Genomic DNA, 25,521 nt, shown 5'->3' with positions numbered 1-25,521 from the left:
TATGTTGACATCATACTGTTTAATATGGCCAAAATAACATTTAAAAGTTGCTTGTATAACCTTTTGGGTTGCCCAGCGGTTGCCTGTTGGAATGACGTCACAGGGCACATGATCTATGTAATAATGCATGGTTCAGCACGGCTGCCATGCAGGGACTCGCACACTGAAGTGATGCAAACAACTCTTCACTCTTCATATAGCTATGTGTTAACACTGAGTAGGAGGCTACCACGAATATATTTATCATCTTTGCTAAAATACTACAGTGTCAGCTAACTATGCTAAAACACCTAATGATAAAGTGCAGTCATGTGCAATGCAACCATATATAGGCATACAATCATATATAGGCATACAAGCGGAAAGTTAAAAAGCTTTGTAAATATAACACGAACATTTTGCCGTATTTTTTTCCCGAGTAAATACAAAGGTACAGTTTAAATCTGCCCTTGCATATTAAAATTTGTACAATGCATATTCTGTGTAAAAAAGGTGTGATTTCTTATTAGTAAAACTTTACCAAGATAAGAAACTTTCAAAACAGTCATAACCTTTCACACGCCGAGTCATCTACCGCATCTCCGACATCACTAGTAAATAAATCGATCGGACTATATATAACACATAACCTTAATCTCATAACCTTACGAAATAAAAGCAAGCCCGACCCTCAGATGAGCTTCATTAACATGTTAACTTCCCAAGTCGGACATAAAATACATAGAAAAGGAAATGAAAAAAAAAAGATCAATTTGGTGGGAGAATGTGAAAACAAAATCCATTAACATTTCTATGGCGAAGATTAATGGTCCATAAATTGAGCCCGACTGCACACTGTGTGCAAAGTTTTGTTTTGACCAGTTTATACCATCATTAACAAAATCACGACACTGGATTTCTTTAACTTTGAACTTGAAAATTAATGAATACATGTGAAACAGAAGGCCGCAATATTAAACATACTCAACGTACAGCGATGCATACTTAAGGAACTGAATGGTTCATGCATTATATTTTGGAAACCAAAGACGTATCATAATCGGAAACGTCCATATAGATAGGATCGGGAGCAGACACGTGTGGCGGTGGAGGAGGATTTCCATGGGCCTGCCAGGATTGACACACCGAGGTTTCGTATATGTGGGTGGGATTGTCCGATCCGTGGTGTGCTTCTCCATAGTTGGTTTTGCCTGCAACAATCAAGTCCATATTGACTGGAACTCGTACAGTTCTGTCTCCATTTCGAATTCGCCTCCTGTTTGTTTAACAAAGCAACAATCACATTTAGGTGACAAAAGAGCTCGGGAGGAAAGCAAATACAGTATTTTGAGAATGTTTACAATGAAGGTACACCTGAGGTGACGAAAAACGATTTGTTTTTACCTTTTCATTACGACAAGAACACCAAAAAGGACCAGTATGAGAAAGGCAAGTCCGCAACCTCCACCGGCGATGGCGGATACGTAGCTCTTCTCTGAAAAGAGACCAAGAGGTATCATCCCTTATCAGTAAACATGATGACAGTGGACACGCACGACTGTTTCCAAACACTTGAGGCAAAGCTAATAATCTCGGTCACATACGAGCAAAACAGTCAAAAGCGTCATTACAAACACTTCATTTTTAAAAAGCGCTGACAGAAAGATGAGGGAAGAGATGAAAAAGAGGCAAAATAGTTGGAGAAAGAGAAACAAGAAAAGAAAGTACATGATTAAGCATCAACTTTCATGTCAGGCCGTTACTCAACAGTTCAACAGAATCAAAAAGAGCAGATCCAACAAGAAGCGTAAGAGCATGGTTTACAGATATCAAAGTGCAGTCATAATTAGTTGGAGCGTATCACACAGAGAGGATGCAAGAACGAGACTATTATTCATAAAATATCGGTCTGTATTTCAGGAAGAGGTGATTAGAACCTTAAATCCGATACAGAATGTACTTTAATTGTGAATACAATGATAAATCATGTCCGGATTGATGTAGCAATAGCAATCATGAATACTGCCAAAATGTCTCCAGAATAACAACGGACACTTTGTATGTACGACAGCAATGATCACTGAAATTGACAAGAATTAATCGCGAGTAAGTCAGAAGTCAGAAAAGAAAGCTGAAAGTTTGTCCACTGACTTGAGACTAGATGATCGGTGTTGTGACTGTCTAGCTGCAATAACCGATGCCCTTCTGTGACTGGGTAGAGCTCTTGAAATTATCATTTCATTGTTAACCTGGTGCACATACCTGGTGGTGCAGGAGTTGGGTTTGGACTGGTCAGGGAACACAAGACCTGGTCCCCAGACCAGGTGCCACCCGACAGACACACACGTGTAGCCGACTGATCGCTTCTAGAGCCAGTAACAGCATAGCCACGGTCGCACATGAACGTCGCTACTTCCCCGGCTTGAAACAAGGCTACGTCTGATTCAACCAATGTCACGTGGTTGGAAGTAATCGGGGGCAAGCATCCAATGACTGCACAAAATACATAAAACGAAGTCATTAAAATACAAAAATAATAATTATAATAATGTCACTCACATAGCGACAAACATAAAGAAAGAAATTAATATACAGAGGTACTTGTCCGTGTTTGATAAGATGTGTAGTCTAATCAAAGATTTTACAAAGCACTACGATGGTGCACTGTTAAACAAAAGTGAATGGAATTGGAAACCTGTCAGTCACTTTTAGAGGGCACGCACCTCTAAGTCCATAATTTAAGTGCAGGTATACCTCTTCCTCGATGCGGCATTGCATACAGTTCAAAGAAACATACGTGCATAAAAAAAACCTGAAATACATTTTTTTTTTAAATCGCAAATACGGCGCGGACACCATTTATAATTAAAAAGCAATGATAAACACTATTAAAGTACTCACGACTCGAATTTGACATTGAATTTTCATGCAACAAAGGTTGCAAAAAATACTGGAGGAGCAATGTTTACGAAAATATGATATCCAGAATTATGATCCAGTTAATCAAGAGTAAATCACAAGTGAAAACCAGTCAGCTCAGAAGGCAAAAGAAAGCTCATTCAAAAAAGGATGTCCACTGACTTTTCTTTCATCAGAAACTTGGGACACATACCTGGTGGTGTAGGGTTTGGACTGGTCGGCGAACACGAGACTGGCTCCCCAGACCAAGTGCCACCCGACAGACACACACGTGTCGCAGACTGATCGTTCGTGGAGCCAGTAACAGCATAGCCACTGTCGCACATGAACGTCGCTACTTCTCCGGCTTGAAACAAGGCTATGTCTGATTCAACCAATGTCACGTGGGTGGAAGTAATCGGGGGCAAGCATCCGATGACTGTATGAAACATATAAATCGAATTCAAATACTTGTCCATGTTTAACATGTAAGTGTAGTCTAATCCAAGATTTTACGAAAGACACTGATTGTGCTCCATTGATCAAATATGAATGGATTTGAAAACCCGTCGCTCACTTTTACACCAACATCGTATTTTAAGACGAAATCGTTACCTATTGAGCACGTGTCTCCGTCGTATCCGGCGAGGCAGTGGCAAGTGAATCCACCTTGTACGCTGGTACAAGTCCCTCCGTTCAAACAAGGTCCACTGTTACAACGGTCTGCATAACATACATTAAAGTTAAAACAAAGTAAAAGTAAAAACAATTCTGCTGTAAGCTCTGACCTGTTTTTGTTTTCTCAAGACAAACATTCCAGATGCTACACTGAGTAATTACAATTTGCACGCCTTTTTGCAAACTGTTTTTCATACTCATGTGTAGCTTGAGTAACTTCAGCTCAATGCTCATCAGAATTTCAACATTGAGCTGGAAGTCAATATAATTTGTAGCCAGCGTTTAAATAATGGTGGAGGGCGTCAAATTTAGCCTCCATTTAAATGGTCCTTTTCCCTATTGTCAACCCCAGATGAGATTAAACATGCCTTATACCAGATAGCAGTGAATCACAAAGCTAATGATCGACTTAAAAAGACCAACAGTGACTAAAATATGAAAAGTGTCGATAATTTCGGTGGCGTCTTAAGAAGAACCGTCCAGCTCCCCTTTCACGGCTGTGTTTTGGTGGTTGAGTACCTGTGCGCATGTGCATGTGCCAGTCAGGTGACCAAGTGAAAATCGACAAATTAAGAATCGAAAAATCTGCTAGAACATACACAGAAACAAAATTTGAAACATAGGAAGAGAAGCATCAGTTGGATGTGCCCCCAAACGAAAACGGTCTAAAGGAGACGGAGTGTGTGCCAATTATGCATTTAATTCTTACGCCTAAGACTTCGAGTAGATCATTATGTAATTTGGTCATAAGGACGGGAATGGATGAGGAACATGAAGACGCCAACAACCTTTCCAAGATTTCCTCTGCATTGTATTTTTTTTAAATTTTGCGTGATATCTTAGCATCCATTACCTTCTTGAATGCACTCAGCTGGCTGTCCGGACCATGTAAAGTCCAACTGACAAAATCTCATGGCGGACCCGCCGAGCTGATATCCGTCTGGACACGCAAACGTAACCGATTCACCTGGAAGGTATACATCCTGCTGGCCTGATGTCACCATGAGAACATCGGATGGGTCAAGGGAGACCACGCAGTGAACAACTGGTCAAGATATGATTATATTTTAAAGAAAAAATTAGCTGCATGTAATTACCGGTACCTGTTCAAGCAATCGGGAGGTTCATTCTATGGTTCCACTGCTGCATATAAAGCCATATTGTGCTGTAACTGTAACCCCAAAGCAGCAGAGAATGTCTCATATCAGAGTCTGAAAATATCATGAGCGTTTATTATTCTTTTAAAAAGAGTCTTCCCCTATGAAATTATTTGACACAGTTTTTCAAGTAGTATGTTACAAGTACGTTCTCACCCATCATGCAAGTTGGTCCAGCGTAACCAGATGGGCACTGACAGTTGAACCCGCCGGTGGGCAAGATGGTGCAAGTTGCCCCGTTTGCACACGGTCTACTGCCACAGGGATCTAAAGACAGGGGGAACAATGTTAATGGTTTGACGGAAACAATACAAATTTGCTTAGAGATCGTGGGATGGGTATACGTTGCCAATTAGTGCCACCATTCGTGAAGTGATACCGATATATTAAGCGGTGGCATGTGTTACGGTAGAACACAAGACAACACTGCGAAAAAAATGGTAAAATAGTTTTGCTTAAATGTCTGCCCTTGTTATGTTTTCTCAAGGCAATCATTCCAGATATTTAAGTGAGCAATACTAATGAGTGTACTTGAACGCTTTTTTGCAAACCGATTTTTTGTTTTCTTATTACTTTGAAAGATAATCATACTAATTTGAAACCAAATTTTAAACAAAAACGAAAAAAAAAATCGGTTGGATGTGACCAAAAGCGAAAATAAACGTTAAGAGAGGGAGTGTGTGCCAATTATGCATGTTACTGTCCGCCTGGGACTTCGAGAATAGATCATTATGCAATTTTGTCATGAGGAGGGGAAGGGCTGAGGTGGCTACTGACAAAAAACAACAACAAACTTTCCGAGATTTCCTCTGCATTTGCGTGATATATTAGCATCCATTACCTTCTTGAATGCACTCAGCTGGCTGTCCGGACCATGTAAAGTCCGACTGACAAAATCTCGTGGCGGACCCGCCGAACTGATATCCGTCTGGACACGCAAACGTAACCGATTCACCTGGAAGGTATACATCCCGCTGACCCGATGTCACCATGAGAACATCGGATGGGTCAAGGGAGACCACGCAGTGAACAACTGGTAAAGATATGATTATATTTTAAAGAACACATTAGCTGAATGTAATGACCAGGACTTGTTCAAGCAATCGGAGGTTCATCTATAGTTCCACCGCTAATTGTGCTGTAACTGTAACCCCCAAGCAGCAGAGAATGTCTCACATCACAGTATGACAATATTATGAGAGTTTATCATTCTTTAAAAAAAGTCTCCCCCTGTGAAATCTATTGACACAGTTTTCAAGTAGTATTTGACAAGTACGTTCTCACCCATCATGCAAGTTGGTCCAGCGTAACCAGATGGGCACTGACAGTTGAACCCGCTGGTGGGCAAGATGGTGCAAGTTGCCCCGTTTGCACACGGTCCACTACCACAGGGATCTAAACACACAGGAAACAATGCTTCTGTTAAGATACCATGATGTTTTATTGTGTGTACCATTTCTATTAATGGCGTGTTAATGTGACAAAAGTTACGTTCACAAAGGTCAACCACACAACTTTATTACAAAAGTTCCAAAATGCCCGAAATTAAATTTGCTTTTCATAATTCAGGACAATACATATCTTTATAAGTATTTTTTACTTGTTCGTTTGTATTGCTCAACCATTGTACCTCAGTCTCTTGGCCAACTGACAAATCAAGCTTGCTCATGCAATGATTATCCAAAATGCCATCCTTTTCTGTTGAAGTGTATCTTAGCCGGTTTTATGTTGATTCTCCACGGAAAAAAGGAAACAGTCACGTGTATATATGACAGCATTCATAAGGTGATACCGTTGTGGTAAGCTACCGCAGGTGTTATGGTAGAACAAGAATACACCACTGAGAGAAACAATTCAAATACAACAAAAACGCTACCTTCAAAACAGGTTAATCCTTGGTAACCAGCAGGGCAGATACAGGAGAATCCATTGATTACATCGACACAGGTGGCTCCGTTGTGGCAAGGAGTACTGTCGCAATAATTGGGCTCTGCAAAGATGACCAACAACATTATAATTTATTTTTTAATTACTCTAGCGGAAAAAATGTCGCCAACACTTGGTGACAGGGCCTTTCCAGTGGCAGCACCTAAGCCATGGAATGATGGCCACGGCACGCATGAAGTGAAATTTGCTTACTTCAAAGTCTATGATTAATCTCGTGCGTATTCGGCACGTGAAATTAAAACAGGGGCAGATCCAGGATTTTTTGTAGGTTGTGTGTGTGTGTGTGTGGGGGGGGGGGGGGGGTGTCATCAGAAATCAAGGCTGAAATGTAGACAGTATTTTTTTGTCCGGACACTTCGTAAAATCAATAGGTGGATGGGTTGGGGCGGTGTTCGAATCCGACGATTATTAACAATATGTTACAGAATAGTGTATATTACAGAATATGACAGAATTCCGCCCCCCCCCCCCCCCCCCAACCAAGCTGGCTCTGTCCGTATTTTTTGCACAGCCGGACATTGTGACCAGCATAATTACTTTGGGTTGTCAAAGCATGGGGGGGGGGGTTCGCAATATTTGTAATGAATTTCTATGAAAATCTACATGTCTATGACACCCCCGGATCCGCGCCTGTTAAAAACAAAAGGCCTTGGGCCACGACCAGGCGTTCGTCCTTCTGTTTTAAAAAGACCACGAACCTTTTTCAATATGAAGACCACCACTTTGCTGAAAAGTATGTGGACCGTAATTTTGCGCGCCCACACCGGATGTGTGCACGCGGATGAGGGTTACGTAGCCCCAGTCAGTCCAATAGACGTAGTCGCCGTAGACAGCCAAATCAAAGGGATGGATATTCGAGTATGATGTCAGGTCAATGAGAAGTTCTCGATTGTTGCCTGATAGGTCACTCCTCTCAATCTTGTCCAGGTTTGCATCACACCAGTACAGCTTGTCGCCTAGGCAAGGCAAAGAATCATTATATTTTCTTGCTGGTTATCAAAGCCGTTATTTACAGTACAGAGGCGAAGCAAGCGCGGGGTAAATAAGGGTAAGGGGTGTTTTACCCCCCCCCCCCCGCATTATACAAGTGACCTTTTCTCTACAGCGTTTTACAAGTGCCTTTTTTAACCAGCGGCCTTTTACGGGTGCCCTTTTTAGGAATTTCGCTGCTCGCCACCGTCTTATTTTGCCCTTCAAAAGTTTATAGATTTAGCAAGTACAATAATAAAGTATTTACTTCAAAGGAATTTATGTTAACATTACCATCTTTCACAACGCCATTGGGCCAAACTAAGTCGTCAGAAACTAGAGTCATCCTATTACTTCCATCTAAGTCAGCTCTTTCAATCTTCGACGAATTTCCCCAGTCCGTCCAGTAGATGAATCTTGAAAAGTAGGGGAATGTTATTGTAAGTTAATAATATATGAAGACAATGGACAAATATTTTTTGGGGGTTGGTGTTTTTCGGTTGAAGAGTTTGTTGCAATGTGCAATGTGCGACTGCACAACCAAGCTGACTGTTAATTTAATAACGAAAATAATTCGTACAGATACCTTTTACTATATGGGACAAGATTGTCCATCTAGTGTGTGGTTGAATTTTACCCCTCGTAGTGCCAGTGTGCTCCATAATGTCAAATATCAACTGTTCTTGATTTGACTTGGTCTCTGGTTTTAAAATAACTTTCCACACATAGTTAGAGCTCAACATGAAGAAAGTTGGCCAAAGAGCTATCCTACATTGACTGATAGAGTAAAATGAACTCACCCATTTTCATGATCAATTATAATTGTTCTTGGTTTATCTAAACCATCCACAATGGTCTCTCTACCACCTGTGCCGTCCATACGGACTCGCCCGATGTATCCAATGATGCCATCAGTCCAGTACATCATGCGTGCTTCAACATCCAGTGCCAATCCGTCTGGTACTATTGGGAAAGTGGGGTATAAACAACACAAAATACAGTCGTGACCCCTCTTATAGTTTAATGCATAAATATATAACGAAATGCCAAAAACGTTAAACGTGGCTCTAGGCATATCTAAATGCCTGCATGATGGGGTCCTAAACAAGTAAAGTAGGTGAATCCACGTGATGTTAACCAACGTACGGTATGTTCATCTTCAGTACAGGGTGTGTAAACAAAAAATGAAACCCAAATGGCAGGACCAAGTTTTGAAAGACGTTTTGTCTGTAGTTCTTTCAAAATCTAGGATATAAACGCATAAACGTCTGATTAATACAATTTTCTTAGTACAATAATCATTCAGATCACTCATGTACTTTTCAAGTGACGGAATTTTGAACACAAAGTCCGTTCTTTAAGTTCTGTCCGCGGATCACCAAAAAAATTAAAACGTTCTTTCAGCAAACGAAAACATTTCACATGCATCCCTATGAGAATTGTTTTTGTTTTGCTGAAAGAACAGTTACTTTTTTGTGATCTGTGGACAGAACTTTAAAATTGTGTTAAGGTTCAAAATGCCTTTACTTGAAATGTTAATGAGTGATCTGAATGATTTTTGTACAAAAAGAAAGCCTATTAACTGGGATTTTATATCCCAGATTTTGTAAGTGCAACAGGCAAAACTTCATTCAAAAAATGGTCCTGCCATTTGGGTTTCATTTTATTTTACTCACCCTGTTTACTCACACTGTAGACATTTATATTCTGCTGGTGTGGACATTTAAGCACATTAAGAAAAGATAATGCTAAAGATCATCTCAGACAAAACACACAAATATGTTTTTTTCCCGATCCCTTTATAAACCTACAGCTGCAATGAAGTCGAATGAAATGAGTGTATGAAGCACAAAGTATTCGGCGGTACGTGTCAACACAGGGGCGGATGGGGGGGGGGGGGGGGGGGTCATCAGCAAATATTTCTGAAATTTAGACAAGTTTTTCTCCAGACATTTGGCCTCAATTGGGGCGCTCAATGGGGCGCTGTTTAAATCCGACGATTATTAACACTGTATTACAGAATAGAGAACAAAATACCCCCTTACCAAGCTGGCTATGTCCGTATTTGTTGCACTGGCAGACATTATTACCAGTATGTGTTTTTTGTATGTGATGCCCCCCCCCCCCCTGAATCCACGCCTGCAACATTACAACCGACAAACTTACGATGGAGTTGGTCTACAACTATCATTTGGCTGCTACCATTCAGATGAGCCCTGGAGATCCGTGGAGATGGTAAGCTTGCCAGATCGGACCAGTAAACCATTCTGTCTATCGGGTCATAGTCAACAGCCACTGGGCGCTTCACATCGTTGAGAGGGAGAGGCGCTATGTCGGCAAGACCACGGCCCATGCTTCCGCCGTAAATGGTACCATTATGCAGATCAGCAACAAGTGCAAAATCTCCTACATGAAGATAATAACACTGAAATGATATTGTTCAAGATTTACCAAGTCACGCAATTAAAATGTCCTTTTTACCTTTCAAAAATGTAGTGTTGTTGTATGCGATTATTATACTGTTCTTATAATATGTAGAACCATATTAATGCAAGTAACCAATAGCAAAATATTGTCACAAGACTTGCTTTGATTAAATGATCGTACTCCCCGTACTGGTACCAAACACCCCTTGACAATTTGCCAGGCTTGATGTCATTGAGAAGAAAGCAAGAAATGTTGGTGATTTCCTACGATGTCATTAAAAAAAAAATGTTTCTGGAAAAATAGAGCGCTATCGCCGAATTCGTGTTTTCTGATAGTCTAAGGGCTAGACATTGTTATTCGTTAGATACGTACGCGAAAACCCGCCACTGCGATATCCCGCTGCCGCGAGAGGGCGCTTTCACGACCAACCAATATCACCCACGAACCCGTCAGAACAACGTCTAGGCCAATTCCTATTGGTTGTATAAAAGCGTGCACCTATTTAGGCTTATATACGCAGCGCGCAATTCAAAAAAATAATAGTAGTTCCGACGCAAACTTTCATTTTTTTCCCCTGTAGTATGAAAGTTGTAGCAAGACTTTTGTGCAACTTCACTGGTCAGCTCTTTTCATGTGAGTAGTAGGTGTGGGACTGAAAATGGACCGTAATTGCCTGCAGAAGTCGCGCATGCGTACTATAGTTTCCCCCATTATTCGGGGGAGATTTTAGGCAATGTCCTAAACGTTGTTCTGATGGGTTTGTGGGTGATGTTTGTTGGTCGTGATAGCGCACTCTTGCGGCGGCCGGTTATCGCGGCGGCGCGCGGTTATCGCGTATCAAACAATATCACGTCTAGCCCCTAGACTAGTTTTCTGACGAAACATATGTGCATAAATTTGCAGTGTAATTTCCACTGAGCTGAATCTTCAATTGGTTGGGTTTTGAACATTTTCCTTTGGATTTTGAGCGGTGTTATTTAAAACGAACAGTGAAAATGAATGAAAAGCAAATGATCATATTATGCATTTAAATCTCGCTTCCGAGTGTAATGGATCAGGGCGGTAGAGGGCACTAAGTGAGTCGGGAATTATGTCCGAGTTGGGCTTTAAGCTGTGAAGAGCATGCACAAACACAATGTTCTCATGGTAATACTCACGTCCAAGTATCGAAATAAAGCACTTCAAATTACAAAAAGAAAGACCCCCAAAAAACACTTGAATAAAATTACAAGTAGTTATACTGTAGTTTTATTAATAATTTTTAAGTTAAAAAGGCAATTCATAACGCCATTTGGTTTCTAATGTTGTTTCGTTGTTTCGTTGGTCGCACTGTCCTATTTTGTTTGGCTGTTCGATAATTTGTTGAACTATTTTGAAAGACCCTAGTTTTCACCTTATCAATAATGAGATTAGCATTTCCTTTTTTTTCCGGCGAGGAACCGCAATTATATGATTCTAAACAGCAAACATTACCTGCTTGTACTGGTTGGAATGCAGCTCCGAGTAACAAAAATACCCAAACAACCCCCAATAATCCCTCGACCAGCAGGTGTCCCATTACCGGCAGAAAGCTTGTCTGTGTTATCTGGAAAAAATAGAGAATAAAAAAATGTTATTTTTCCTGGGGGCCCCCTACTTCGTAGGGTTCTTTTGACAGGGTGGAATAACGCCCCCGCAAAGCAAAGTAAAGCCACGTTATTGCAGGACTTACATCAGGCCATTGTCTATTGCTATTGCAGTTTGCATTCCCACAGCACGTATTCCTGAATTAAGCGCAGCAGTCCCGCGTCCGTAAGATGGTGCTGTTTTCAAACGCGCAGTTTCAAATATAAAAAAGAGGCGATATTAAGGGTTCTTATTCGATTATCGTCTCAGGTGAAAACAACAGATCGCAGACGACAGCCTTGCTGCATCATATTTCTGTTACTCCTCGCCTGGCCGTGTGCTTTACTTTAGGCTGAGCTCTCATATAACAGAACATGCCAATTTGGCAACCGATTTACAGATTCATGAACAATGACCATTGGGTGTACATTGTCCATGGCCAGATATCTTGAACTCTGGACAAAGATGATCCTCACGTGTCAGTGTACATGTATATATATTTTTTTTTATCGTATGAAAAGATTTGTTTTATTGTATGAAAAGGCTGGTCGCGCGCAACGACTTATAGCTGGTTATCGGTAGCATTTTCGATATCAAAGTGCAGTGGGAACCAAGTGTCAACAAAAATGGCGGATTAAACGAAATTGAGAGCGCCAAATGTCATTTTCATTGCACAGGTGTTTCCATGTTAGTTTACAATTATGTCACTTTTGTCACCATTGCACAATAATATTGGCGATTATGTAAGATGTTGTAAACTATTCACAATCACTATTATTGTCTAAATAAAGAGAAACAAGTGTTGAATAATTGTGCGACCGCCATTTTCTGACAGTCGTTGACATGACAATAGTTCGACTAGAGTCGTTCGCACTTCAACTTCAGTGCGCATGCTCTAGCTACGTCACGAACCAACCACTAGTTAACCACTGGTCCTTGTTCGAACGTTGTTGTTATTTGGTCAAACTGTTACATAAAAGCGTTTTACAGAACAAAGTGTCGTAGAGCTACCACACATGAACCCTATTGTGCATAGCGATATGAGTTGTGGATACAAATATTCCTGGTTCGAGTCCACGTGTGCCGCGGCGTTTTCATCGACTATTTTTCTTCTCCAAATTTATCATTGAGGTAATTTTAATTTAAGGAAAAAAAAGAACGAAACCTAAGTGTCCTGTCACTATGCAAAGGAAAAACTGAATTATTCATGACATTGCCCCTAACCCTCCTGGGGAAAAAATACGCCCGGCAGCGTACTGTTTTCCCGCATACATGGTATTTTATCCAATATCACATCATGCACCCTAACATGAATATTTATCACTCTGTTATGTGTGGATGGAAGACACTAAGATTCTCGTGGTGTTTTCGATTCAATTAAATTACCCCAACTAACAAAACCATTGGATTGAAATGCACATGCATTCGAACCACAGATCTTGCGATTCAAAGTCCATTCCACTAACCGATAGGCCACCGTGGTAGCTCGACAAAAGCCGTTCTTTAAAAGGCTTGCATGCACATGCATGACTGAGTGATAGCAATGGTGTGGCGTCATTGTTACTTTCTTATTAATAAACAGCGAGCAAGCCGAATAACCTTGATCCATTGATCGATATGCATGTGCTAGCTGCAGATAAAAACACCGCGCCTCCGCAGGCGTATTTTTTTTCTGCAGCATACGTTGTATTTTAACCAATCAAGTGACGAACGCTAACATGAATATTTATCACGCTGTGTGATTGAAAGACACGTAGGTTCTCGTAGTGTTTTCCCTTCAATTAAACCTATCCCAACCAACAAAACTATTTGATGAAAATGGACACGAGTACCGGGTTCGAACTACAGATCTTGAGATCCGCAGTCTGCGGCAACTCGACGAAAGTCCTTTGAAATGCTCAAATGTACATACATGAGTGGTAATAATGATGACTGATAATAATGGTGTGACGTCATTGTTATTTTGTTATGAATAGACATCGAACTGCTGAATAATCATGATCCATTCACGACGTGCGCTGCAAATAAAAACACCGTCGCGCAGCCAGAGCGCACCCTCTGTCGCGCTTTGAATATTCATAGTGTCCAGGGCTTTCGGTAAGTAGTGATAATTATAATGATATTATTGGAATTACAGAATCAATCAGCAGTCGGAAGTAATCGCGGTGTCTAATCATTTTGAGTAAGGCCTTGTTCGCCAAAGTTTTTAACTTAATGGTTCTAAACAAAGACCCATAAATAATAGGCTATCAGCCAGGAAGATTTTTTTTTGTTTGAATACGCAAAACCCGTGTGGGTTTAGTTTGTCCGGAAACAGTGTACTAATAATATGCATGTAATGGTCGTAAGTAGTGGACAGAAAATGCTAAATCATTCCCATGACGTCAGCTTTTGTTGATTCATTCATTGTAACACACACATAACAACAAAAAAGAAAAAAGGAAAAAAATCTGTTCATGAACTGGGGATTTGTAACCTTTGTATATGACTCAGGGCTGAAAAAATGTTTTGAGGAAGTAAATTTCCAAAATAACAAGGATACCATCAATGTGTGTTGAAATTAGAGGTGGAGAGGAGCGAAAAAGCAAAGGGAAAACGGCTTATTGAAGATTTCTGTTTTGACTTTAGTTGGTATCAAAACATATTTGAATAATTGCATATTGGTTTTGTACAAAAACCCCATTGCAAAAATTACTGCTAAAATTATGTTGCAGAAAATATTGTGTTCGACCCCACGACTCAACAAAATCAGTTTTGTAAATGCTAGCATTTTTGGCGAACCAGAATTTTGCTTAAGATAGATTTACATGGGGCTGGGAGTTTGAAATTCTTTATGGACAAAGAATAACACAATTGAAAGAAATCTGGAACAAGCCAACATACTGTAGATAATGATCCCTAATTTCTTTCTGAAATGAACAATTACAATGCAGCAGCAAGCTGCTATTACACGGTTTTTCGCTATGAATAACAGGGGCTTGTAATTCGTACAACATTGTAACATGTTTAGGTACTCGTTGATCAATCCACGTTGTTTATATCGAAGCTATCCTAAAATTGTGGGGGGAAATCATATCTTGAGAGAAACTATCGTTGGTCTTGAAGGCAAAATGATTTCGGAGATAACGAGTTCTATGTCATCATAAAATTATGTATTTTGAAAATTCTAAAGGCATAGAGGATCATTGTGTTTCTTTGTATTTTGTTCGTTTCTAAAAAAAATAAACACAACTCAACATCCAAAGAAGAATGTCCAAAATCTAGTATGTTGAACTCTCAGTTCAGTGGATAGCACACATGTTGAGAAAACAGTGCAATATCACGCTCAACCTCTTCATCATGAAGCACGATTTCGTATATATAGAACTCTTTTTTTTTCAATATAAGAATCGATTAATTGACTGATGGTTGGAAATCTCCTGCTTTTCCTATTTTCTTCCTATAAATGACATGCAAAACAGACGGAATGATTTCACAGAGTGTTCAACACCAGTGCGGTGATCTTCAATACATTGTCAAGTTTTTGACCAAAATTCGGTAGGTTACTTTTAAAAAATGCGGATGATTCTATATACCTTCAGATATTTTTTACATTGAAGTATTGCATTGATTCTTGTATGTGCATTTAAAACCCAGATAAACCGTTGTTGTAGAGCACGTATTAAAAACAAGCTACAAATACAGTACTGTGCAAGTAATTAATTCAGGGCTACTGAACAAATAAAAAAATACTCTACATATTTGAAGACAAAACATTCACATGCTAAATACAGACTTGAGATGACGTTCCATCTTCAGACCTTGCAACATGTTCATTGTAAATGTCATTAATTTAATTGTGCTAGTCTTTAAATCATGTTTTGCACAAAAATATAGACCTACATGACGAGCACTCAGGAAACGATGTTCCAAGTATTCTTACTTTCGTATTGCAATTGCCCTGAAAGTATAGACTAGATGTGAAGTTTATTCACATTTCTCGATGAAAAAAATGATGATTAAATCCGTGATTAGTTATGTAAACAAAGGTTGCTACATTGATCGCAATACACAAAACTACATTTTGTAACTTCAAAAATATTGGCGCTTACACTTTATCGTGCATAATAATCTTACCGCACGCCAAATCAGTCTGTATATTTAGTATAACTGTTTCAGAATATATAGGGTGCAACTGCTTTTTTGTTTTATATAACATCTTTTCACGGTCAAGTATGCTCCGACATTTGTTGAAAAAGAAATACAACTAATTTGCACGAACCTTTTTTTTTCAGAAGCCGAATTGTCACGTCAGCTTAAATGTTTCAACTTGGAAGGCTTTATCAAGTTATTTCATATCAACAGCGCGGATAACACGAAGACCATCACCTCCACAGTAGTAAGAGATAAAATATCAACTGCAACTACGCGTTTTGGATAAACCAGGGACTAAGAATAAATATGATTTGTATTCAGGGAGTGTCTACGCATGCGCACAAGAATGCGTCACTTATTTCTGGGGCACGGGAGGTAAAGTCCCGTTCTTTGTTGTTTGTCTGAATTTTAATAACAAGTAAACATCAATACAAATAAGTAATTTTGAACATTTCCAAACTTACTGGCAAGTTCAAATTTATGCAAACGTTGATCATGGGCGGCGCACGGATTTTTTTCAGGGGGGGGGGGGGGGTTGTAAAGCACATTTACCCCCAAAAGTCTTGTACTTTCTCTGGCGTATTCGCATTTTTTTTTCGAAGGTGGGAGGGGGACATTTACCCACCCGACCCCATTAACAGCCCTACATACTCTCATTAAAAGTAAATATGACTTGACACCAATTTCGCAGGTTTTTTTTTTACTTCCTCCCCCTTTCCCCCTCTTTTTCCACCCCCACCCCTTGCCCCATCCTGGCGAATCCCTTGACGTCGATGGGATTCCACTGCTTCTTCTAGAGCTCATCCTCCGGGTCTGAAAATAAACCCAGGTCTTACAATACATATGATTGATATTTGGAGTGTGCATATGCATAAGAATGCGTGGCTTATTTCCAGGGTGCGGGAGGGAAAGTCCCGTTCTTTGTTGTCTTTCGTCTGAATTTCAATAACAAATGTAAATATCGATACAATGTGTAAACTTTGAACAGGCCAACGTGTCCAAACGCACGTACAGTTCTCACGACATGTGATTCCAACGTCAATGGTTCCTCTTCTTCGATAGCTTGTCCCCAATACGACTTCCACAATGGGTTTTCATGGACATGGAACAATCAGTCTTGCATAATAACTACCTCCATGCAGACTTGTTTTCAATAGAGCTAGAGGAGTACCAGCATGACCCTTGAGCTTTCTTTTGTGCTTTAACTCTCCGAAGTGCTTCGAAAACATTCCATCATCGATTTCTGTGGACTGCTCAGTGTGATGCGGGATATGCCGCTTTATATTTACAGACGGGGCGAATTAGCTGATGGCGCTAAAACGACATATCCCACATCAATCAGGGTTAAAACGACATATCACATATCCCACATCACAGTAGTCAACAACTGTTTTGTTTCATCTTGCCAATAAGTCAAACAGTTAAATGATTGTAACTTACACTGTGCAATAAATAACATAAATACTGCTCAGTCCGAGTCGGACAATAATTTCGTTTAAGGTTAGATTTACATGGGGCTGGGGGATTAAAGTTACTGTTGGACCGTGACAAAGAATACAACAACCAACACAATTTAAAGAAATCTGAAAAATAATTACCCCAAATTTCTTTCTCAGTATGCACAATTACAATGCGGCAGCAAGCCCTAAATTTCGAGTTTTTCTCGCTATAAATAACAGTGGCTTGCAATCGGTGCCACATTGTATCATTTTCACGTACTCGAATCCAAGCTGTTTATATCGAAGCTATCGTAAAATTGTGAGAAAACAATCATATCTTGAGAGAAACTATTGTTGTTCATTGGAGGCATAATAATTTCGGAGATTTTTTATGTCATCATAAAAGCATGTATTTTGGAAATTTTAAAGGCATATGGGGTCATTTGCTTTCTTTATATTTTGTTCGTTTCCAAAATTAACACAATTCAACATCCAAAGAAGAATGTCCAAAATCTAATCTTTTCAACTTTCAGTTCAGTGGATAGCAGACTTTTTGCGAAAAAAGTGAAATATCATGCACAACTTCTACATCATGAAACACGATTTCGTTCATAGAACTCATTTTGTTTTTATATAAAGAAATCGAATAATTGACAGATCGCTCGAAATCACCTGCACATCCTCTTTTCTTCCTATATAAATGATATGTAAGCCAGACGGAATGATATGACGGAGTGTTTAACACCAGTGCGATGGTCTTCAATACATTGTCATGTTTTTGATAATAAAATGGTAGGTTACTTTTAGTATAAATGCAGATGATCTTATGCCTTTAGATATTTCTTAATGAAAAAGTATTACATTGATTTTTGTATGTACATTTGAAGCTCAGACAAAGTGATATTGTAGAGCACCAAACCAAGCTGTGGCTTTTATTTCTACATGTATTAACATATAAATGATTTCCAACTATGTGGGGTATTAAAAACACACACTTGAGATGACGTTCCATCTTCAGACCTTGCAACGTGTAAACTGAAAATGTCATTCATTTAATTGCGCTAGTCCTTAACCCTAAAGGGGCCGGGGCCGGAATGCGCCCCCCTAAACTTTTTCCGCGATAGCCTTAATTTTTTTTTCCTCGCGACCCAAGCTGTTCTGACCTTTTAGCATCGAGCCTTGCGCATCTTTTGATACCAAAAACATAAAAAATCGGACCACGGGTTCCCGCGAAAAAAAGTCCGTGAAAACTGAATTTCGCCGTTTACGTAGTGTACACAGCGCAGAATTACCATTCGTGCATACTAGCCATAATTCCAAAACCCTTTAATCTATAGTCATGAAATTTCTTGGGTATATTCATGAGAGGTTGTTCTATGCATGTACTGAGTTTCAAATTGTTTCGTCACTCGATGGCCGAGATCGGGGGGGGGGAGGAATCCCCCCCCCCCCGCTGAGAGATGGTCAAAATAACCCCGCCCTTTAGGGTTAAATCATGTTTTGTACATAAAATAGGCCTACGTGACGAGAAATCCGGAAACGATATACCAAGTATTCTTACATTTGTGTTGCATATGGTCCTGAAAGTTGAATAGAAAAGTTGTAAACTTTATCTACTATTCCCGATGAATTAATAACTATACTATAAGTATGATGAAATCTGTGGTTAATTATGCAAAAAAAGTTTCTACATTGATCACAATACACAAAACTCACTTCAAAAATGTTGGCGCTTACCTTTTATCGTGCATAATAATCTTACTGAACGCCACATCTGTCTGTATGTTTAGTATTACTGTTTCACAATATATCGGGTGCAACTGTTCTAGTATTTTATATAACATCTTTACACAGCCAAGTATGATCCGAAATTAGACGAAAAAGAAAAAAAAAACTATCAATTTGCACAAACCTTTTTTTTTCAGAAGCCGAACTGTCACGTCAGCTTGATGTTTCAACTTGATAGGCTTAATCAACAGGCGGATAACAGATCAACTTTCGATACATGATGAAAATGGCACCTACGCGTTTTGGAAAAAACAGGGCCTAAGGATAGATATGATTTGTATTCACGGTGTCTACGCATGCGCAGAAGAATGTGTCACTTATTTCTGGGGTGCGGGAGGGAAAGTCCCGATCTTTGTTGTCTTTCGTCTGGATTTCAATAACAAATGTAAATATCAATACAATGATGTAACCTTGAACAGGCCAACATGTCCAAACGCACGCAAAGTTCTCCAAACATGCAACGCCAGCGTCGATGGGATTCCTCTACTTCGAAAGCTTGTCCCCAATATGACATACACAATGGGTTTTCATGGCCAATGAACAATCAGTCTTGCATAATACCTACCTTCATGCAACCTTTTTTTTAATGCGGTTAGAGGAGCAACAGCACGACCCTTGAGCCTTCTTTTGTGCTTTAACTCTCCGAAGTGCTTCAGAAACATTCCGTCATCGATGTATGTGGACTGCTGTGATGCGGGATATGCCGCTGTATGTTAACAGCCGAGGCGAATTAGCCCATGGTGCTAAACGACATATCCCACATCACAGCAATCGACACATTTTTTGTTTCATCTTGCCAATAAGTCTAACAGATAACTAATTGGAATTAATACGATGCATTAAATAAATTAAATACTGCTCACTGAGTCGTGAGCGCGTGGGCAGACTAGACACCTACACAACTCATGCGCCACGAGCGCTGCACCCCACCACCGGCGATATCGTGCACATAGCAGGCGCGGTTCTAGAACCAATATTTTTTTTTATTTTTTTATTTTTTTATTTTTTTTTTTGGGGGGGGGCTAGCAGGGCGGATCCAGAATTGTTTAATGTACACTGGTTATTTTCTCCAGACACTTGGGCCTCCGAAAATCAATAGGTGGTGGTGGGGGGGGGGGGGGGGGGGCTCATGCCATTTTTTTCAATGGGGAGCGCCAATAAATCCGAAAATCATTCACACTATATTAACTACAAATGCACCCTTGTCACGACTATTTCTTTAGGGGGAGACCGTTCGCATGTACATCACAATCCTTCTTTTTGCTAATGCAATTTGTTTTTACGGAATTTATTTTTGAGGGGCTAGACGAAAAAAAATTGGGGGGGGGGGGCTAAAGCCCCCCCCCCCCCGTAGAACCGCGCCTTGCACATAGACCTTTTTTAGAAAGTTAGGTTATAAGAACTAAGAAAGAATGGGAATGAATTTTTTCAACAAAGTGTTAAAACAGCAGAGAGTGACACAAGCTAGGAATATAGCTGGAGGCTCAAGTAATGCACAAATAATTGAAACATGCATATAAGAGAAATAATAATAATCGGCATTTAAGAACGCTCTTATTAGTAAACTAAATCACAGCGCTTACAAATAATGAACAATTCAATTAAATAAATAAATTAAGTTAAATAATAAAATCAGCTAGCATAGACAATGAATTGATTATTGGTGGAATAAATTGGTCTTGATCAGCTTCTTGAATTGCTCGAGAGATTTGGCATTTTGAATGGAAAAGGGCAGACTATTCCACTCCTTCGCTGCAGTGACTGTGAAGGTTCTGTCACCAGCTTTGTTGTGGGTACGAGGGAAAGTCAGACGAAAAGGATTAGAACTAGAACGGACGTTTGGTCTGGGGGGAACATGAGGCAAAATGCAGGACTTCATATATTCTGGTGACTGGTTGTGAAATGATTTGTATACCAAAAGTAATAACTTGTAACGAATTCGTTTGGAGATGGGTAACCAGTGTAGTGATTGCAGCAAAGGGGTGGAATCCTGTCTTCGGTTAGTCCTGTAGATTAGGCGAGCTGCCCAGTTCTGGAGACTTCCCAGTTCTGGAGAAATACCGTTAACACAACACAATTAACAACAGTGATATTAGACATAGTAACTATACTACTGAATAACACATTCATTTCTATATTCTGAAATGCCAACAGTGTTAGCTTGGTGAATAAAGTGAGGAGGTGGGGAGTTGAAAACCTTTTGATTGACACATCATACACTGGGATGAATGCTATTGTCAGCATATAGTCAGTCTATCTAGGAGCTAGAGGTTGTTATTGTTTGATACGCGATAACGCGCTGCAGCGATAACCCGCCAACGCGAGAGGGCGCTATCACGACAAACCAATATCACCCACGGACCCGTCGGAACAACAATCTAGGCCAATTCGTACTGGTTTTCAAATGTGTCCGCACGTGCTTGGCCTAATATATGCAGCGTGCAATCATACAAATTCATATTAGTTCCGAAGCAAACTTTCACATTTCTTCGAGTAATCTAAAAGATGCAACAAGACGTCTGTGCAACTTCACTGGTCACCTCTTTTGTGAAAATGGGCCGAAATTGCCTGCAGAAGTCGCGCATGCGCAGTAGTTTACGAGTTGGCCTAGACGTTGTTCGGATGGGTTCGTGGATGATATTGGTTGGTCGTGGTAGCATCCTCTTGCGTCGGCGGGCTATCGCTGGGGCGGGTTATCGCTTATCAAACCATAACGACGTCTAGCCCTATATACTGCGCGCAGTAAGCTTGCGCTCACGATTAATTGGTTCACAAAGAGGGCGCTGTGAGCAATTTTTACACTGGATCTATCTGTTGGGGGGTTTCTTTCAGTTGGTTTCCAAACTCTAGCGTTTGTTTTTTTTATCTGATTTTTTTCTTCGGGCGGGGGGGGGGGGGTTGTGCTGGTTTTAAAGCATTATTCAAAATAATTTTCACGAAACAAAACTAAAGTACTGGAATGAGTTACCATGTTTAGCCGATTACGACCAGCTACTGTCAAGTTTTGCCAAATTTCGGATACTGGGTGTGTTCTTGAAGGGCTGTTTCCAATCCACTCGGCTGTGTAACTGTTGGTGTCGTTTTTAGCAAATTGATTCAATTCGGGCGGACACAACCATTACCAAGCCATCGGACCGTTGTGTTGCACATGTTTTGTTGGTATCTACTAGTGTGTTTTTTTCTAGGCTTTCTTTGCTAGATTTGATGTCTTGTCCTGTTACTATCGAGCGAATTTGTAGGAAGTATGTCCAAATGACTGCAGGTCATGATCGAGATTCTTGATCTCTGTAAAAAGGCTGTTCATTAGTATAAGTATCCAGCCGGGGTGTGTTTGTGTGGGGGTGCCTGTGTAGGTGTGGGTGAATTGGGCTCAGTGGTAATCAGCTTGCGGGAGTGGGGCGTTAATCACAGTCATAAGTCAATAAACCACTATATATAAAACAATAGAACACGTGGCCAATAGGGGGCCATTATGTCCCCTTATCGGACAAAATAAGCGCAGATTTGTCCTTTTGGTGGCATGGGTGATAGTGCGTAAAGCGATCGCCTCTCACCACTGTAGCCCTGGTTCGTTTCCGGCAAGGACCATGATTAAAGGTGTGCGTTGCTTCTCTCCTGTGCCACAAGGGTTTTTATCTGAAAACTGAAAAAGCCAAAAACAAAAATATTAAAAAAAGGCGCGAAGTCAAATTGCTGTTAATTTAATGGGGGGGGGGGGGGAGGCAAATTTCCTGCCCACCCTAGAAAGAGATAAATCGAGAATATGCTGTTAAATTACAGGGATTTCGGGGGAGGGGGGGGGGAATGTGTATTGCCCCCTCTAGAAAAAATCCAAATACAAAAATAAATAAATACAAAATAAAAAAAACCAAAAGTTAACAAAAGCGCGAAGTATCGTTGCTGCTAATTTAATGGGGAGGGGGAAAATGTCTCTGCCCACCCTCGAAAAATAATAAATCGAGAATATTCCGATAAAGTACAGAGATTTCGGTGGGAAAAAATCCTGGCGACGCCCACGTGTATTATTATTACTTTACAAGTGAACCACCCCGTCAAATAGAAGGAAACACTCTACTGCCTACAGTTATCATAGTTTTCCTGACTATAAAGGGGAATCCTATTATTTTATTATACATGATGTTATAATGACCTGAAACAGTCTCTGACTTTATCTATTGTTGTCATACCACACAAAAAAACAACTTAGCGTGCCGGAGATGAATTGTTTTTACAACATGTCATTTCCTCTAAGTGTTTCCTTGTTTCGATCAAAAAACTGAAACGCATGAATGTTTACCACTATGGTAGATACGTGGCAGCACATGCACACCCCAGGCCCTTGTCATTTGCCGGGGGAGGGGGAGGGTGCAGGCAGGGGGCGGGTGCAGGCAGGGGGCAGGCAGAAGGGCCATTGCCTCCGACCCCCCCCCCCCCCCCACACACACACACACACAAACACCCACACTTTTTCAACAGGTGGGCGGGCGGGGGTACCGGGTGGGTATGCTCCCCCCCCCCCTTCTTGGCAGATCCCCAAAAAGTATATCTAGGCCCTATACATGTATTTGGGTAGACATTAACACACCAACAAAATCAGTTTCTGGTCATTATCCTACTGACTCTGGAAATAATAGGATCCAAATTTAATTATCGCTTTTGATTACCGAGAAGGCCAACATACACTGCAGTTGCCATGGCAAAGACAGTGGAATCGGCGGGAGGGGCCAGGATGTAGCCTTCACCGAAGGAAAGCAAACAAAAATGGCGCCCCTAACGACAATGACCGCCCTTTAAAAACTTTTCTGCCGCCGCTGTCAGTGGCGTACCTACTTCAAAAAAATATTTTAAAAAAATTCCCCAACCCCCCCCCCCAAAAAAAACACCCTGGCTGCGCCAATGACGCTGTAATTGGTCTGTTGATAGCTGTTGATATCGTTTATAATTCATTGCAATATGATTCCCAATCAACGTCCGTTTTGGAGATGGCATATTTAAATCCCGCTCAAATTATTCAATTTCATTCGTTCTGCTGTCACATCACGCACACCCCTCTAGTGATACCCGTTGAGAGCTATACGTGTCCCTTTCAGTTTGAGTGATTTATCATTTCTTGTCAATTAATGTAACTTCAGCAAATAAGCAAATGCAAATCAATATGATATTCAATTTTTCTTTTTAGTAGGTTCACAAATTATCATTGACTGTTCCATTTGTAAGTCTCACTGAAAAGAACAATATTACAGAGAAAAGAGTGTCGAATTCATGTATAATTTAACTCGTGTAGAAGTGCATGTAGAATTCATGCATTACAAGTACACGTACAAGGAAATCCCCACTATACTTTAAACAGAAACAAAATAAACACCAGGAATTTCCTTTAAAAAAATTGTTTATTCTTTTTACATTGCAGTGCCGGAAAGGCATGTTTCGTTTTCTTTTTCTCCAGGACCATCTGCACAAACTATCAATATTTTTCCCCATGCGCAGTGACAATGTTGACAAGATAAGGACAAGGAAGCTTCAGTTTAAAAATTGTTTTACGTTTTTACTGGCAAAACTCTCAGTACATTCTATCAGAAGGGGTATATTTCCGAGTCACGAGCACCCCATAACCAAATCATTGAACAAAGCTGCGCAGTAAAAAGATTTGACTGACTGCAAACACCAACAGGTAAGAATTTCGCGGTTCATTTGTGCATGAAATACGGCTGGTTAAAGACAAATTGGCAAGATTAATGTCTGTTCACTCTATCAGGGAAACGTAACGAAGTGTCCACAAATTAATACGTAATAATAATGTTCACAAATCTAAGTTGTTGGTCATTATGTTTCATTCTAAGAGGTGGAATGACAATGGTTCATTTTCTCTATACATTTTTTTAGGAATATTTCAGGAATAGTGTGACCTCACTGTCCTGCTCATAAATATAAATTCTTAATGGTCAGACTAGGAAAGGGTTTTTGTTTTAGGTCTATCTCCGAAATATGTTTCGGAGAAGCATTACCTTGTTTTCGTAAACAATGATTGATTTTTGTTTTTGTAGCAAAACGTTCACTTTCCAGTGAAGCATCAAAAGAAGAAAAAATCGGCATACGTTTAGTTATGGATTACTCACTAAACTAATTATGAACTAATTATATGAGCACGACAATAATTCATTCCCCACAGACTAGATTGGTTGCCATCCACATATAAAAAGTGATAAACTAAGGACCGGTAAAACAAGTCTACTATAGCAGATCTGATCTTAATAGACATCCGTTTTGGCGGAATCGGACGGTTACAGTATTTCCCTGATATCGTTAGTAAATGCAGTGTGAGAAAAACAAAGTGACCTGGATTAATATGGTTCCCCTTTGAAATTTTGAATAACCGATGAAGCAGGTAATAAACGATTATGTTCTTTTCTTGATCAGGGGGAAACATCTAATTTTTACAGCTGGAATGTTTTGAAGCTATAAAACTGAGTAAGCACTTGGTATTACAAACAGGAGTTAAA

At 40.1% G+C, this 25,521-nt stretch overlaps 1 protein-coding gene across 4 annotated transcripts; it reads right to left on the bottom strand.

Moving 5' to 3' along the window:
* LOC119743023 (low-density lipoprotein receptor-related protein 6-like) lies at nt 1-19,290 on the bottom strand. Of its 4 annotated transcripts, XM_038219331.1 has the most exons (16): nt 19,146-19,289; nt 11,529-11,640; nt 9,795-10,034; nt 8,429-8,591; nt 7,923-8,044; nt 7,358-7,615; nt 6,589-6,702; nt 5,997-6,107; nt 5,554-5,745; nt 4,869-4,979; nt 4,409-4,600; nt 3,493-3,600; nt 3,092-3,316; nt 2,242-2,472; nt 1,384-1,474; nt 1-1,255 (listed from the first exon to the last, which is right to left on the bottom strand). In XM_038219331.1, exons 2-16 carry the CDS (start codon nt 11,611-11,613, stop codon nt 1,009-1,011), a joined length of 2,490 nt encoding a protein of 829 aa, XP_038075259.1. In that variant the 5' UTR covers nt 11,614-11,640; nt 19,146-19,289; the 3' UTR covers nt 1-1,008. The 4 variants fall into 4 exon arrangements, with proteins under 4 accessions (XP_038075259.1, XP_038075260.1, XP_038075261.1 ...); XM_038219332.1 differs by lacking the exon at nt 4,409-4,600 and having other exon boundaries at nt 19,146-19,290; XM_038219333.1 differs by lacking the exons at nt 4,409-4,600; nt 4,869-4,979 and having other exon boundaries at nt 19,146-19,290.
* Between the last annotated feature and the right edge of the window lie 6,231 nt (nt 19,291-25,521).

This window comes from Patiria miniata, unplaced genomic scaffold, assembly GCF_015706575.1.
Source record: "Patiria miniata isolate m_02_andy unplaced genomic scaffold, ASM1570657v1 HiC_scaffold_6, whole genome shotgun sequence".
Classification (NCBI taxonomy): Eukaryota; Metazoa; Echinodermata; class Asteroidea; order Valvatida; family Asterinidae; genus Patiria; species Patiria miniata.
The sequence above is the reverse complement of the archived record's forward strand: the minus strand, read 5'-3'. Positions and strand labels throughout refer to the sequence as shown.